The 15,028-nt window shown below is 46.4% G+C and overlaps 1 protein-coding gene across 2 annotated transcripts in view; it reads right to left on the bottom strand.

Moving 5' to 3' along the window:
- The window catches only part of GSTCD (glutathione S-transferase C-terminal domain containing), a 71,703-nt gene that overhangs the window by 11,577 nt on the left and 45,098 nt on the right, over positions 1-15,028 (bottom strand). For both annotated transcript variants that reach the window (XM_066632115.1, XM_066632114.1), the window contains 3 exons: positions 10,978-11,106; positions 8,119-8,252; positions 4,587-4,617 (listed from right to left, as the gene is read on the bottom strand). In XM_066632115.1, coding sequence (XP_066488212.1) covers positions 4,587-4,617; positions 8,119-8,252; positions 10,978-11,106 — 294 coding nt within the window. The remainder of the gene's footprint in view (positions 1-4,586; positions 4,618-8,118; positions 8,253-10,977; positions 11,107-15,028) is intronic.

Raw genomic sequence — 15,028 nt, 5'->3', positions numbered from 1 at the left:
ACTAACTGCTGCTCCAGACCCTCGGAGGCTCTAAGTGGCGGCGGCGTGCCTGTGAAATGCTCGTCCGCACTCTCCTGCTAAGGCCTCGCTCTGCTGACAACTGCTGCTGACAGTTCATGAATCTGTGCTGAAGCATCCACAGGGTCCTACAGGCCTCCCGCTTCAGTGAGGAAGCTATTGAAGCCTAAAGGCCCCAAACCCTCCTTGCCGGGACCACTGCTGGTTAAGGAGGGGGAGGAGCAATTGAAGCAAGAGGGAAGCTGAAAATGGGGAAGAATTCCAGAGGAGACTGCTGAGCTGGATAGAGCTCAGCTTCCACATGACATGCTCTGTGCAAGGTAGAGCTGAAACTGGGGACTGGGAAGCCCTCCCCCTGGGAGGAGACCAAATCCAGTTTGGCCCTGCCTCTTGCAGTGGGAGGGACTACCCATTGGTGATGAATGCTCCCCTCCCTCTTACAGAGAAAAGCCCTTCCATATGCTTAAGTCTCCCTTCTATATATCTGATGCGTCTGATCCCAAGAGCCCTACTGGGTCTGTGCAATGGGCTTTTTCCTGATGTACCGCACACATACACGTTACACTGTCAATTTAGAAGAGTAAAAGGTCCAATCGAATGGTGAGTTTCCTGAATATTGATAAATATCTGGATCTGGGTCTACAACTGCACCAGTTTGCTAATGTGCAAATTTTACGTTATGTGTCAACGTCAACATGTGTAACAAAGTCCCAACACAGAAGTTTGAGTTCAGAAGTGGGAGATTTTAAGCAGAGAAACGGCCAGTGAGAAAAGGAGTAAGCACTCTCCTCCTTTAAATAAAGGTACAGGGGTCAGTTACATATGTAACAGTCTCAAACTGAAATTTACTAATGCAAGAGGGGAGGAAAAACGTCAGCAAGCACAAACAGGGCTAAATGTTCAGCAATGGCACCAACTGACCGACCTTTCAGCATTTGCATTCCACTCTTAGGGCGCAATCCTAACTTGTGCGAGAACAAGCAAGCCAGGAGGCTTGCGCTGTATCCAGCGCAGGCTTAGCCAGTGGCAAGGAGAAACTTTTCCCCCTACCCCTGGGTAAGGGCTGCTGGTCTCCTTGAACTTGTGCCACCTCCTGAGCTGCTCCGTTCTCCCCGGGGACGGGGGTTGGGATCCGGCATAACTGCCAGATCCCAGCCCCGCCTCCTGCTTCCCGCCCACCCCCAGGGCCACCCTTTGCCTCCCTCCCCATGCCCAGGAACGACTCCCTCCCTCTTCCTCCCCACCCCCCACGCCTACCTTTTGTCCTTGCTTCGGCTCATCCAAGGTGAAACAAGGAGCTGGGGGAAGGTGGTGCGGAGGCTTCCGTCAGCCTCCTGGCTTCCTCCCAAGGAGACGCAAATGTGCTTTAAGGCACATTTGTGAACCTCCCAGGCTGCCCAAGGGACTTGGGCCGGCACAGGGCACAGTTAGGACTGCACCTTTAATTCCTTAGACTCCCAGAGTGGCTTACATGGAATCACTCAATGGGAAAGCATTACAAAACTAAAGAGGGGAAAAGGCCTCTTTGATTTCTTTTTCTCTTTCCTAACAGGACAATTGGTGTTTCTATGGCTAGTGAGGAAAGGGACAGCCACAGTTCCAGCTTAAACATGAAATATAGGTAGCTATAGTGGCCATTTTGTACATATAACCATTTGATTAAAAAGAGCTAACTCCCACAGTTCTGATTTCAGTTGACATAAGGAAATTCTTGAGACTCACAGGGAACGGAAATACAAAACGTAGAGAAATGATGGAGGCCACATGGTGTCCTAGCCACCACATTCGAACTTTGGCAACACATTAATAACTGAAAATAATATATTAATTCCATATGTAAAGATGCACATTGTAGAGTATGTGTGCATGTGTATGTATCCTGAACACCATCTGGTGCAGAGCCATATATAATACAAGTGAATTGGATTCATTTTAAAGCAATGAGTGTCTTCTTGGCACAAATTTACTGTTAAAAATGCAACTGATAATTTTTAAGCAAAACAGTATGCTTCACTCAAACCACGAAGCTTTAATTTGGTAAATTTTCTAATCATTTGAATTTGATTCTCTTATTTGAATTTGCTGCCTTCTATTTAAACTACTAAGGGTAAAGTTAGTGTTAGTTTTTCTCAATGAAAGATAAATTATTGAAAATGTATTGGAAATGGGAATAAAAATGAATACTTGCATTAGTGGTTTTTTTAGTAAACTCTAATAGTGTAGGTAGGGCAAGATTAAATGGATAAATTTGTTATCTTTCATATTTAAATTCCATATCTTCTAGTCAGACAGGACTTTAAAGTGGCAGTGAAGTTCATGTCAAATAATTTCAACAGGTCTGATTAAATGTCAACCTCAGCACATGGCACAGTCCCAAAAAGGAGCAATCCAGAGCTTCAATTCAATGTGGACTTAAACCTGTGCATGAATATCTTCTGCACACTGGGACACATTTCAATGGACAGAATCATCCTCCCCATGCAAAGAAATTTCTTCCATTGAAATGAATGGAACAGCACTTCTGGTTACCCAGGCTGTGGCATAAATCGCTGTACTTAGAGTAATCATTTCCTTATGATTACAGGGGGGCAGGAGGTCTGGTCTAGAGGGTAGAGCCTCCATTTGCCTGAAGATTAACATCCACAAGGTCGCCAGTTCGAGGCCACCGGCACCATGCGACCTTGAAGCAGCTGGCAAGCTGCAGCTGAGCTGTTCCATCTGCTCGGAGCGTGGGAGGATGGAGGCCAGAATGTGAAGCCAGATCGGAGTGTAACACCTTGAATGTGGTGGTTCTTGAAAGAGAGAACCTTCTTTCAATTTGTAAAAATCCCTGCGTGGATTTAATCAGCCTGCCTGTGTAAACCGCCTTGAATAAAGTCTTGAATAAAGACCAAGAAAGGCGGTATATAAATACTGTATATTATTATTATATTATTATTATTTTGATCCTTTGCTTCTCTCACAGTGTTAGTATCTTACTTGCGCCTGAAGCAAAATCAACAGTAGCATCTTTCAGCTGCAACATATTGAAATACGTTTTCAGTTCAGAAGCTGTTAAACTATTACACCATAGTATGTGGTGTAGAAAACAAGAAGGACATGGTATAAGAAAACAACAAAAACTGGAAGCTGCGTCAGAGATGCAGTCACTGATAGCTAGCCTGGAAATTCAGTATGCCTCTAGGTCCATTCAAAACACTGAATGGGGAGAAAGCAGCAAGGAACAAACCTTCTTTAGAGGAACAAACCCTACTCTACACTAGCTCACGATTTATACGCTATTTACGATTGTGGTTCTTTTATTGTGAAACCACTAACCAATTTTATTGTTGTCTTTTCTATGGTTCTGATTTGGTGTCTTGAACAATTAATGGTTTATGCCAATCTTACATTTTGATTGTCAGCAACTTTGAACATAAGAAAAGTGAGACAGAAATATTAAAAATAAACAGCCATTTAAAATGTTTTTATGATCTCGTGAGCTGCCTTAGGGAATTCTTAGATTCAAAAGGTGGAATATCTAAATAAATATGTTTTTTAGGGTCCAATCCAAAGAGATGCTTAGGCTGATGTAAGTCCCTTGCGCCGGCCCAAAGGTGTCGGAGGAGGAGGCAGGTTGGCGCACAGACGTGTGCCAGCCTCTGGCTGGTGCAGGAGTCTGGGGAAGGCAGGGTGAGGGCGGTTTGGGAGCGTTCTGGGGCAGGGGCCAAGGGGGCTGGTGGGAGGGCCGGCCTCGGAGGAGGACATGACCAGGATCTGGCACTTAGACCGGATCCTAACTCCCCCCCAGGCGACTTGGCTTTACACCGGGCTTCTAGGATCCGAGTCGTCCCATTCAGGCTGCTGCCATGAAACACAGGGTAAGGAGATGTGCTTCCCCTTACTCTGAGCTGTGCCACAGCCAGCCCCAACCCTGTGCTGGATACAGGGCAGTCCAGCCGGCTTGCCTGTTCCAGTGCAGGTTAGGATTGGACTGTTAGTCAATAAAAAAGTTTTTCTTCTGGTTAAACAAAAATAAAAAGTAAGGAACACGAATAATAAAATTGACCAACTTCTGATGACTTTTTAACCCCATCATTACAAAAAAAGTAGAGATGATTCATTCCACTCAAGCATAAGAACATAAGAACAGCCCCGCTGGATCAGGCCAAGGGCCCATCTAATCCAGCTTCCTGTATCTCACAGTGGCCCACCAAACACCTGAGGGAGCTCACAAGACAACAGACACAACCTGTGGCCTGGTGCCCTCCCCTGCATCTGGCAATCAGAGGCAGCCTGCTTCTAAAACCAAGACCTTGCACATACCTACTATGAGTTGTAACCCGTAATGAACTTCTCCTCCAGAAATTTGTCCAATTCCCTCTTAAAGGCATCCAGGCATGATGCCATCACTACATCCTGTGGCAAAGAGTTCCACAGACTTATTACACACTGGGTAAAGAAATATTTTCTTCTGTCTGTTCTAACTCTCCCAACACTCAACTTTTGTGGATGTCCCCTGGCTACAGAGAAAAGAGTAGAAAAGCGCACAGAAAGAAATTCGAAAACAAATTCCATCTTTTGCATACCTTATAGGATAACACGTTCTTGAACCGATGACTGAAATAGAAAAAAGATGGATTCAAACACCATGAGAAACAACCATTTAAAAATTAAATCCTATCTTTAAAATATTTGGCTAAATGCTAACCAAACACCTATATGCTGTTTTACCTGCAAGTTGTACAGAGTTCAGTTTTATTCTATGAGTCACAGACATTCTTCCCTTAGGATATTTTAAATGCTAAACAAATTCATAGTGCTGCACATGCCAGTACTTTCATGCACGGAATGAAAGCAACCACATTTTAATATAGCTATGCTAGAAGTGATGATGGATAATATGGTGCTCATAGCCTGTTGTGGACCAAGTTACATTCCTCTGTAAGAATCAAGTTTGCCGCTGGCGTGCACTCTTGGAAGCAAAACTGCTCCTGGATAGTCAGTTGACAGTTCCAGCTGGCAGTGCTTCTGCCCAGTTCAAGTACCAACTGTGCCCACTCCTGTAGAAGGCTGATCATGGTTACACACACTTTGGTTATGAACAGATTAGGCCAGTGTTTCTCAAGTTGTGAGTCAGGGCCCACTAGGTGGGTCACAAGCCAATTTCAGGTGAATTCATTTCAATGAGTATTTTAATAGACTTGGTGCTATCATGGTATCTGATTGCATTTGGGGAAATGTTACAGATCTGTACTTTTAAACACGCTACTATGTGTACAGGCTTTTATTTTAACAATGATAGCCCAGTGGAGCTTACTCCCAGGTAAGTGTAGATAGGATTGCAGCCTTCGGGATGCTTGGGGGATTTTTTTAAACAGATTAGCCACTGCTTCGATGGTTGGGGAGGGTTCTTTATTTTAAATAAATTTTTGAGCTTATACTTATTGTAAACTTTTAATTTACTTAGAGCCTGATCCTGTGGTCCGCAGCACGGCTCCGTGCCACAGACCACAGTCGCAAACGTGCCATAAAGCATGTTTGTGGGGCTTACTGTCAGGCTCCCACTGAAGCTACCTCAACACCAGCCAGCGCTGGGCTAGCGCCCAGTGGGTGCCCGGGTTCCACAGCTCGGCGGTCTCCCGGACCGCCGGGCTGAGGAACAGGAGGTGAGGGTATGGCCAGGGGCATGGGGGAGGCGTTCCGGGGAGGGGGGAGGCATGTCAGGGGGTGCGGGAGAGGCGAATCTGTGGAGCCGAGCTCCACAGGATCCAAGGCGCAAGGGCAGGGCTGCTCACACTACACGAGTGCCTTTACTTTAGCAGCAACCAGAGGGTCGCCGATAAAGTGAGTAGCCCTATTGTGGGGCTGCTTCCCTTACCTGGGGGAAGGGGACAAATGTCCCCTTCTCCTGAGGAGCCTCCCGTGGTAGCACAGGAGGTGCAGGATCTGGCAGGAGCCCGCCATGGAGCCGCTGGACCTTGGCGCCGCGGGCAGCTCAGGATTGGGCTGCCCCTTACTTAATTTGGTTATATGGGGTGAGTTAAAAATTTTCCTGCTCAATAATGTCACTTCTGGCCATGACATCACTTCCAATGGGTTCTAACAGATTGTCATTCTAAAAAGAGGGTCCTGGCACTAAAGAGTTTGAGGACCACTGGATTAAGGGTACTGTAACATGCTTTATGCGGGGATGTGTTTGAAAAGCATCCAGCAATGTTAACCGATGAAAAATACTGCAGCAGCAGCAGAATTCTGGCTGTGGTAGAGTCCCCTAGGTCTGACTGAAGCTCACTATTTACACTGGTGTTGTATCAATTGGGGGCAGTTACAAAATGGGGTTTTAGGAATTAGGGGTTCATTTACCTTTCCCCTTCCCCTACAATCTGAGGGGTAGGTATTGTGAGTCCGATTAACATGGCAAAGAGGCACTTTAAGTGGTGACTCTCTCTCTCTTAATGGGGCAATTGTTCACATTCATCCCAGCATAGTGTCTTTTCCTCTATTGGTTATTGTTTTCCTTGTGTCTACTTTTGTTTTGTTAGCTTTTGGGGGCAGGGAACCACTGTTTTTTACATTTTACCCATGTAATCAGTTTTGTGAACTGCATAAACGTTGAAAACCAAACAATAATAATAAGTGCATGGAGGGTTGTACAAGACAAATCAAGCCTAGGACCAAAACAGAATGGAGATTTGCATCATAATGCCATGATGCAAGCCAGCTGAAAGCTCTTTTCCTTCAAATCCTAGCTTTATTGCAAGTCTTTAATATATGCTGCACTTTTCAGAGTTGCCACCAAATAGCAACAGCAGATTTATCCTAGAAATTTACAGAATACAGATTTATTTATTTATTTAAAAGATTTCTACCCAGCCTTTCCTCTGATGAAAGCAGATGCCCAAGATGGCTTACACTTTATAGATTAAAAAAGAAAAAATAAATAAAAATACAATATGAGTAAAAAACAGAAAATACAACAATAGAAAAAGGATATACAATGGGGGGGCACCAATTGGAGGAGGGCAAAAATACTCAAGGAACTGTTATAGAGGCAGTTACAAGAGGCAGACATCCCAAAAACAAAACAGAACAAAAATGTTTTAAGCCCTCGCCAAAATGCCATGAGGGAGGGGCCAGATCTTAATGCCCCTGGTTGAGAGCTCTATAACTGTGGCACCACTACTGAGAAGGCTTGCTCCCGTGCCACCATCCCCCTAACTTGAGATAAAGGCGGCACTGGCAAGAAAGCCCCCTCAGATGACCGTAGAGGGTGGACCAGAATATATGGGAGAAGGTAGTCCCTCAGATAACCTGGCCCCAAACCATGAAGGCTTTAAAAGTCAAAACCAGCACCCTGAATTGGGCCTGGAAATGTATGGGGAGCCAATGCAGTTGCCGAAGTAGCGGTTCAACAGAATCAAACTGCCCAGCTCCAGTAAACACCTGGGCCACTGCATTGTGCAGTAGTTGTAGCTTCTGAACCATCTTCGAGGGCAGCCCTGGCACTTCCTGCTAAACTGGAAATGGAGCGCAATAGCTCCACTTTCACTTTTGAAGCTTCGAAGAGCCCTATAGAAGGTTGCGCAGGGCTCCCCGCACCCCTGGGAGGCTGCAGGAGTTTCTGGTAAGTATACCCAAGCCCCTGCAGCCCCCTTGAGTGGTGCGATCCTGGGGATCACACGGCTGCCTTCCCCCCACCCTCACTGCCTTCCCCCGCAAGAACTTACTGCGGCTTTCAAACTCCCTGGGAGTTTGAAAACCGCAGGTCTAGGCATCAGAAACTGACCAGGAAGACACAGGTTCAAATCCCTATTCAGCCATGAAGCATATTGGGTGACCTTGGGCCAGTCATTCTCTTGCAGACTTGGGGCCCAATCCTATCCAACTTTCCAGCACCAGTGTAGCCACAATGCAGCCCCAAAGTAACAAATGTTTCCTTACCTTGAGGAGGCCGCTGGGACTGCCCCCCCCCCCACCATAGGATGCAGCATACACCCGGTTGGCATGGCAAATTTTCCAGTGCTGGAAAATTGAATAGGATTGGGCTCGCATCTACCTCACAGGATTGTTGTGAGGATAAATGTGAAACCACACACACACACACACACAACTGTTTACCTTTGTGGGAACGTAAACTTGGCTGTATTTTGAATGAAGCCATAACAGCAAGGACAGATGACAAAAGCTGCACAAACTTTGAGACAGCGCTCAATCACCATGTCTGTTGCCACTCCACATGCATGCAATGCCACCTGTCAAAGAACAACAAAAGAACTTTGTGATAACTGTTCACGGTTAGCATTATATTTCTGTGCAATTTTCTGGCTGGTTGAGTTATTGCACTACCAAAGACCACCGTCTATTGCAACTTGTCATCTGCCTCTCTTAACCAGTCATTCTAACAAAGAAGAGGGGTCAGCCAGCACAAACAGCTCAAGAAAAAACACCCACACTTGGCAGTAGGTATAACATACAATACCAAACCGAAATGAAGTACTTCAATTGCATCACAAAGTCCTAATCACCACAAAGAGTCATTCTAATCTTGAAAAATACTAACAGTGGATCTCAGAAGTCAATTAAACAATGCATTAGATGATCCAAACATGTTGCTATTATTCCTTATAGTAGCATAGCTGGGAGGGGGAATGATAAGTACAGGTGGAGCCTATTTATGCACGTGTGTTCTGTTCCATGACCCAGTGCCATTAAGGAAAAACGTGTTGTGCTAAATTCCATAGAGTTACGCAAATATGCTGCAGCCTGACACTTGGGGCTGGAAGGAAACTAAGGCAGCTGTTATCAATCCCCTTCACTCTGCTCCTTCGCCTCACCCTCCTCTGCTCCATACTCAGCCCTCCCCATTGCCAGCTGTCCCCACTTCTTTCACAGGTGGGATGCTGAGCTTTTAAGAGTCCGGTTCTATGCATTTCTACTCAGAAGCCCCATTCTAGTCAATGGGGCTTACTCCCAGGAAAGTGTGGATCGGATTATAGCCTAAATTTCATACTTTGGCTTGCTGGGAAGACTTGCTTGCTGGGCTGTTTTGTTTGCGTAGGCTGGAGCACCAAGAGCCTGCAGCATCTCAGTCTGAAGGGGGGGAATTGGGAAACACTCCCTGGGTTTTTTAAAGCAATCCCCTCTGTTGCTACCGCACCTGCCCCTGTGTGTGTGTGTGTGTGTGTGTGTGAGAGAGAGAGAGAGAGAGAGAGCTCCACCTTGCTGCACATACTCTGGCTACAGAGGTTTTCCACACACCCCCTTCCCCTCTTCAGCCTCGGCTGGCTCAGGGGCTCCAAGACTGTTACTGTTCCTTTGCAAGGGCAACCTCTTCCGTGGCTCCAGGGCTATTTCCCTGCCTGTGCTAGGAGGAGCCTTTTTGTAGTGTTTTGGGTTTCCTGGAGATGAGCAGGGCAAAGGAGGCAGGGCAAAGACTTTTAGGTCCCCCCACCCCATTTGTGTTGAGAGAAATCTGCAGATAAAAAATCCGTGGATAAATAGGTTGCACCTGTACTGCAGAAACAGCAATGCCCTGTGTAAGTGGCACTTTCCCCTCACTGTTGGAGCCATTCTGGGCTGTGACAGCAATGTGCAGGAGACACTGTTTGGTTTGCTGAACACATGCACTTTGCCCTTCCTGCCCAGAAAGGCTCTGAGGGCGAGTGGGAGGGGCCACTTACATGGTGTGCTGTAGCACCTGCAAAACTTACCATTTGTCCCCCCAGCTATGCTACTGAATCCTTACACTGACATTCCACACTTCCTCGAAGGAGTTCAGAGCAGTGTACTCTTATCATCACAACTGGATGGTAGGTTAAGTGGAGAGGAACTGGCTGACTTGTACAGAGCTGACTGGGGATTCAAAATTCAGGGCTCCAGGGCTCTAGTCCAACATTCTAATCATTTCATCAGTCTAGCCCCTCTAAGTACACATGGTTCATAAGTTTCACTTTTCCACTGCAGTATTCAAAACACATTTCATTCACTCAAAAGTGAATCATGGCCAATTATACTGAACACGAAGATTGCAGAAATCTGACATTACTCTGAGTCTGTTCTTGGAAGAAGTTGAAATACTTGCTGCCAAGTTCACTATCAGTCACCTGAAATGACAGCTTCAATCGTAAGTATTACAATAAACGTGAAAACTACATAGTGCTGAAAGATTGTTTGGGCTTGGCTGATGACTGCAAGATGCCATGTCAATAAAACTACTTGTTGAGAGTCTGGGATCAGCTGCAGTGCTATGCTTGGTTGTACATGTCAAGATTATCAGCAAATGCTTTAGACAAATCTTTCATTATCAATAATGTTCAGGAAACACGTATCATGACACGATGCAACACGAGCGTCTCATGGAATTTTTCCAATAATTCTTTCAGGTTTTTTAAAATAAATTCCAACTTCCATATGACTGTATAAGAAGCTGCTGAGTTGATAAAGGTAACTTTTTTCCCATTGTCTGCAAACAAGATTGCCAGGTCTTTGCTAACAGTGGCTCCTGACCCTTTAAAAGTCCACAGAACGTACACAGACACTGTATAATGTGTATACACACAAAATCCCTGCTTCGCCAGTTCCTTCGCCTGTCACATTTGCTGTGGTAAAAAGGTCCCTAGTTTTATCCTAGGCAGGTAGGATTGAAATATGGTGAATGACTGATAGAGCAAGGATCCTGGCAGTTGTATTCTCTTCTCTCCATATCCAAGAGCTCTTATAGAAACAAACAATTTTCCAGGGAGAACACAAGGAAAACTTGACTTTAAAGAATAGCAAGTACACTGGTACTACAGTGGTAACAGAAATATGGAACAGAAACTATGCTGCAAGCCTGCACACATCAGCAAATGAAAATCAAATGAAATACAGCCCACCAGTACTGTCTGGAGACCTGCAATGTTCTGCAACGTAAACACTGTCCTAAGACTTTTCTTTTTCAAATCTCTGGTTAATCTGAAGTTAAAATGAATCACTTACCCCAATCTTAAAAGTCCCTTTAAAATAATCCAAATTTGCTTGGATAAACCAAATGTTGTTTAATCCTAGTTCATCACTTCTCTCCTTAGCACGTATCAGTGACAACTCTTTATTTTCTACCAGTATCACCTATATTGCACAAAAACAGCCGTTAATTTTGGTTAAGTTTTTGATTAAAAAATCAACAACTTTTCACCTGATCATGTTAATCATCACTTGTCTAGAAATGTAATTCCATGTTCCAAGATATCAATGGAGAAGTTCTTTTAGCCAAAAGAGCCAGAGGATCATTTTGTACATGCCAAGCACAGTTGAGTGGTTCACTCGCATTCTAAGCCTTTCAAACTGCACCACTTTCCTAGTGTAAAGGTATGCTGGTGTTAGGGGTTAAGCTATCCTCAAAAATTCCAAAATAAAATGCAAGGCATTTGTTGGAGAATGCATGTATTCAGAACCCCTGCTCATCTTTAAAAAGGCCTTTGCTATGCAGCACAAGAGGTTCCAAGTCTGATGGCACAATCCCATGTGCTCTGCCAGCGCAGACTGCAGCAAACATGCTGGAAAGCATGTGGGACAGTATAAGTTCCAGGCTCACAGGTGGAACACTGGCACCAGCGCAGGGAGCTGTGGGCACTGGAACAGGCAAGTCCCCGCTGGGCACCACAGGACAGCAAGGTGACAGAATGACCAGTACAATTGGAGGAGAGCATTTGCAGCAGTGATCCACACTGTATCCTATCTTCCTTGCAGGGCCTAATCTGCCGACACAAGGTACCATAATACTTGCCTATGAGAGGAGGAATTTTTACCAAAAAAGTGAGCGTAGATCCTTCCCTCATCTCTGGGGCCAGAGGCAGGGGGAAGTGGGAGAGAGATTTCTCCTGAGTTCTAGTGCTTGCTTCTCCTTCTCTCTTATTTATACAGAGAGAATGAACAAACACAGCACCTTCATGCACACAGCAAGGTTTCAGCCTTTGGAAAAATCTCCATTTACACACCTCTTTTGTCTTGGCAGTGGGAGATGCTGGCCTGGAATGGAAATCAATACAATCAGTCGTTGTTGGCAACCTTCAGTCTCGAAAGACTATGGTATCGCGCTCTGAAGGTGGTTCTGGAACAGCGTCTAGTGTGGCTGAAAAGCCCAGTTTGGGAGTGAAAATCCCTTCCACACTGGGAGCAAGTGCAGTCTGTCCCTGGTCTGTCTCCCTGGCTATGGGCCTTCCTTCTTTGCCTCTTTGCCTCAGACTGTTGGCAAAGTGTCTCTTCAAACTGGGAAAGGCCATGCTACACAGCCTGCCTCCAAGCGGGCCACTCAGAGGCCAGGTTTTCCCACTTGTTGAGGTCCACTCCTAAGGCCTTCAGATCCCTCTTGCAGATGTCCTTGTATCGCAGCTGTGGTCTACCTGTAGGGCGCTTTCCTTGCACGAGTTCTCCATAGAGGAGATCCTTTGGGATTCAGCCATCATCCATTCTCACGACATGACCCAGCCAACACAGGCGTCTCTGTTTCAGCAGTGCATACATGCTAGGGATTCCAGCACGTTCCAGGACTGTGTTGTTTGGAACTTTGTCCTGCCAGGTGATGCCGAGAATGCGTCAGAGCCAGCGCATGTGGAAAGCATTCAGTTTCCTCTCCTGTTGTGAGCAAAGAGTCCATGACTCGCTGCAGTACAGAAGTGTACTCAGGACGCAAGCTCTGTAGACCTGGATCTTGGTATATTCCGTCAGCTTCTTGTTGGACCAGACTCTCTTTGTGAGTCTGGAAAACATGGTAGCTGCTTTACCGATGCGTTTGTTTAGCTTGGTATCAAGAGAAAGAGTGTTGGAGATCGTTGAGCCAAGGTACACAAAGTCATGGACAACCTCCAGTTCATGTGCAGAGATTGTGATGCAGGGAGGTGAGTCCACATCCTGAACCATGACCTGTGTTTTCTTCAGGCTGATTGTCAGTCCAAAATCTTGGCAGGCCTTGCTAAAACGATCCATGAGCTGCTGGAGATCTTTGGCAGAGTGGGTAGTGACAGCTGCATCGTCAACAAAGTGGAAGTCATGCAGACATTTCAGCTGGACTTTAGACTTTGCTCTCAGTCTGGAGAGGTTGAAGAGCTTTCCATCTGATCTGGTCCGGAGATAGATGCCTTCTGTTGCGGTTCCAAAGGCATGCTTCAGCAGGACAGCAAAGAAAATCCCAAACAAGGTTGGTGCAAGAACACAGCCCTGCTTCACGCTGCTTCGGATGTCAAAGGGGTCTGATGTGCAGCCATCGAAGACAACAGTGCCCTTCATGTCCTTGTGGAAGGATCTGATGACGCTGAGAGCCTGGGTGGACATCCAATCTTGGGGAGAATCTTGAAGAGGCCATCCCTGCTGACCAGGTCGAAGGCCTTCGTGAGATCTATGAAGGCTATAAAGAGTGGCTGTCGTTGTTCCCTGCATTTCTCCTGCACTTGTCTAAGGGAGAATACCATATCAGTGGTGGACCTGTTGGCTCGGAATCCGCTCTGTGATTCTGGATAAATGCTCTCTGCAAGTACCTGGAGCCTCTTTAGTGCAACTCGGGCAAACAACTTTCCTACAACGCTAAGGAGAGAGATGCCACAGTAGTTGTTGCAGTCACCCCTGTCGCCTTTGTTCTTGTACAGCGTGATGATGTTTGCATCCCTCATGTCTTGAGGTACTCCACCTTCTCTCCAGCAGAGACAGAGGATTCCATGCAGCTCAGTGACAATGATCTCTTTGCAGCACTTTAGGACTTCAGCAGGGATGCTGTCTTTTCCAGGTGCCTTGCCAAAGGCAAGGGAGTCCAGGGCCACGTGAAGTTCTTCTAGGGTTGGTTCACTGTCAAGCTCCTCTAGCACAGGCAGGCACTCAATGTTGTTCAGCGCTTCTTCAGTGACTACATTTTCTCTGGAATATAGCTCAGAGTAGTGCTGCACCCAGCGTTCCATCTGCTGCGTCCGATCCTGGATGACCTCGCCTGTAGCAGACTTCAGAGGGGCAATTTTCTTCTGCATTGGACCTAGGGCCTGCTTGATACCGTCATACATCCCCTTGATGTTGCCCGTGTCAGCTGCTATCTGTATCTGGGAGCAGAGCTGGAGCCAGTAGTCGTTAGCACATCTCCTGGCAATCTCCTGGACTTTGCTGCGAGCAGCTCGGAGGACCTGCAGGTTGCGCTCACTGGGACAGGCCTTGTATGCTGCTTGAGCTCTCCTCTTTTCCTCAATGACTGGTGTCAACTCCTCTGAGTGGGCTTCAAACCATTCTGCCGTCTTGTTGGTCTTCTTGCCAAATATGGACAAGGCGTTGTTGTAAACGGCATTCTTGAAATGTTCCCATCTGTTGGATGCGTTGGCATCGACCGGGCCTGGAAGAGATTCCTCAAGCGCTTGTGCAAATTCCTCCACTTTTCTCTGACCCCGGGTCTTGCTGGTATCAATGCGAGGTCTTCCTTCCTTTTTCATGTGGTACAGTTGCTTTGTTTGCAGTTTCACTCTGCTGCACACCAGGGAGTGGTTGGTGTCACAGGCAGCACCCTGATAGCTGCGTATGATCTTGATGCTGGGAAGGCTGGAGCGTCTGGTGAGAATCAGGTCAAGCTGGTGCCAGTGCTTTGATCTTGGGTGTCTCCAAGAGACTCTATGTTGGGGCTTCGTGTTGAAGAACGTGTTGCTGACACAGAGACCGTGATGACAGCAAAACTCTAGCAGGCGTTGGCCATTTTCGTTCATCTTCCCAGTGCCGAACTGACCTAACCAAGTGGGCCATGAACTGTTATCAGCACCAACTCTAGCACTGAAATCGCCGAGGATGAACAATGGCTCTTTTATGGGGATCTTCTTGATAGTGGCGGCCAGATCATCATAGAATTTGTCTTTGGCTTCTGCTGGAGACGACAGAGTCGGTGCATAAGCACTGATGAGAGTGACAGGTCCTGCTGATGACTGGAGCTGCAGGGACAAAATTCTTTCACTTCCCACAGTAGGTGGGATGATGGATTTCAGCCGGGTATTTCTGACCGCAAAGCCAACACCATGTTCCCTGGTTTCGT

Source organism: Tiliqua scincoides, chromosome 6, assembly GCF_035046505.1.
Source record: "Tiliqua scincoides isolate rTilSci1 chromosome 6, rTilSci1.hap2, whole genome shotgun sequence".
Lineage (NCBI taxonomy): Eukaryota > Metazoa > Chordata > Lepidosauria > Squamata > Scincidae > Tiliqua > Tiliqua scincoides.
This window is presented reverse-complemented; position numbering and strand designations above follow the sequence as displayed.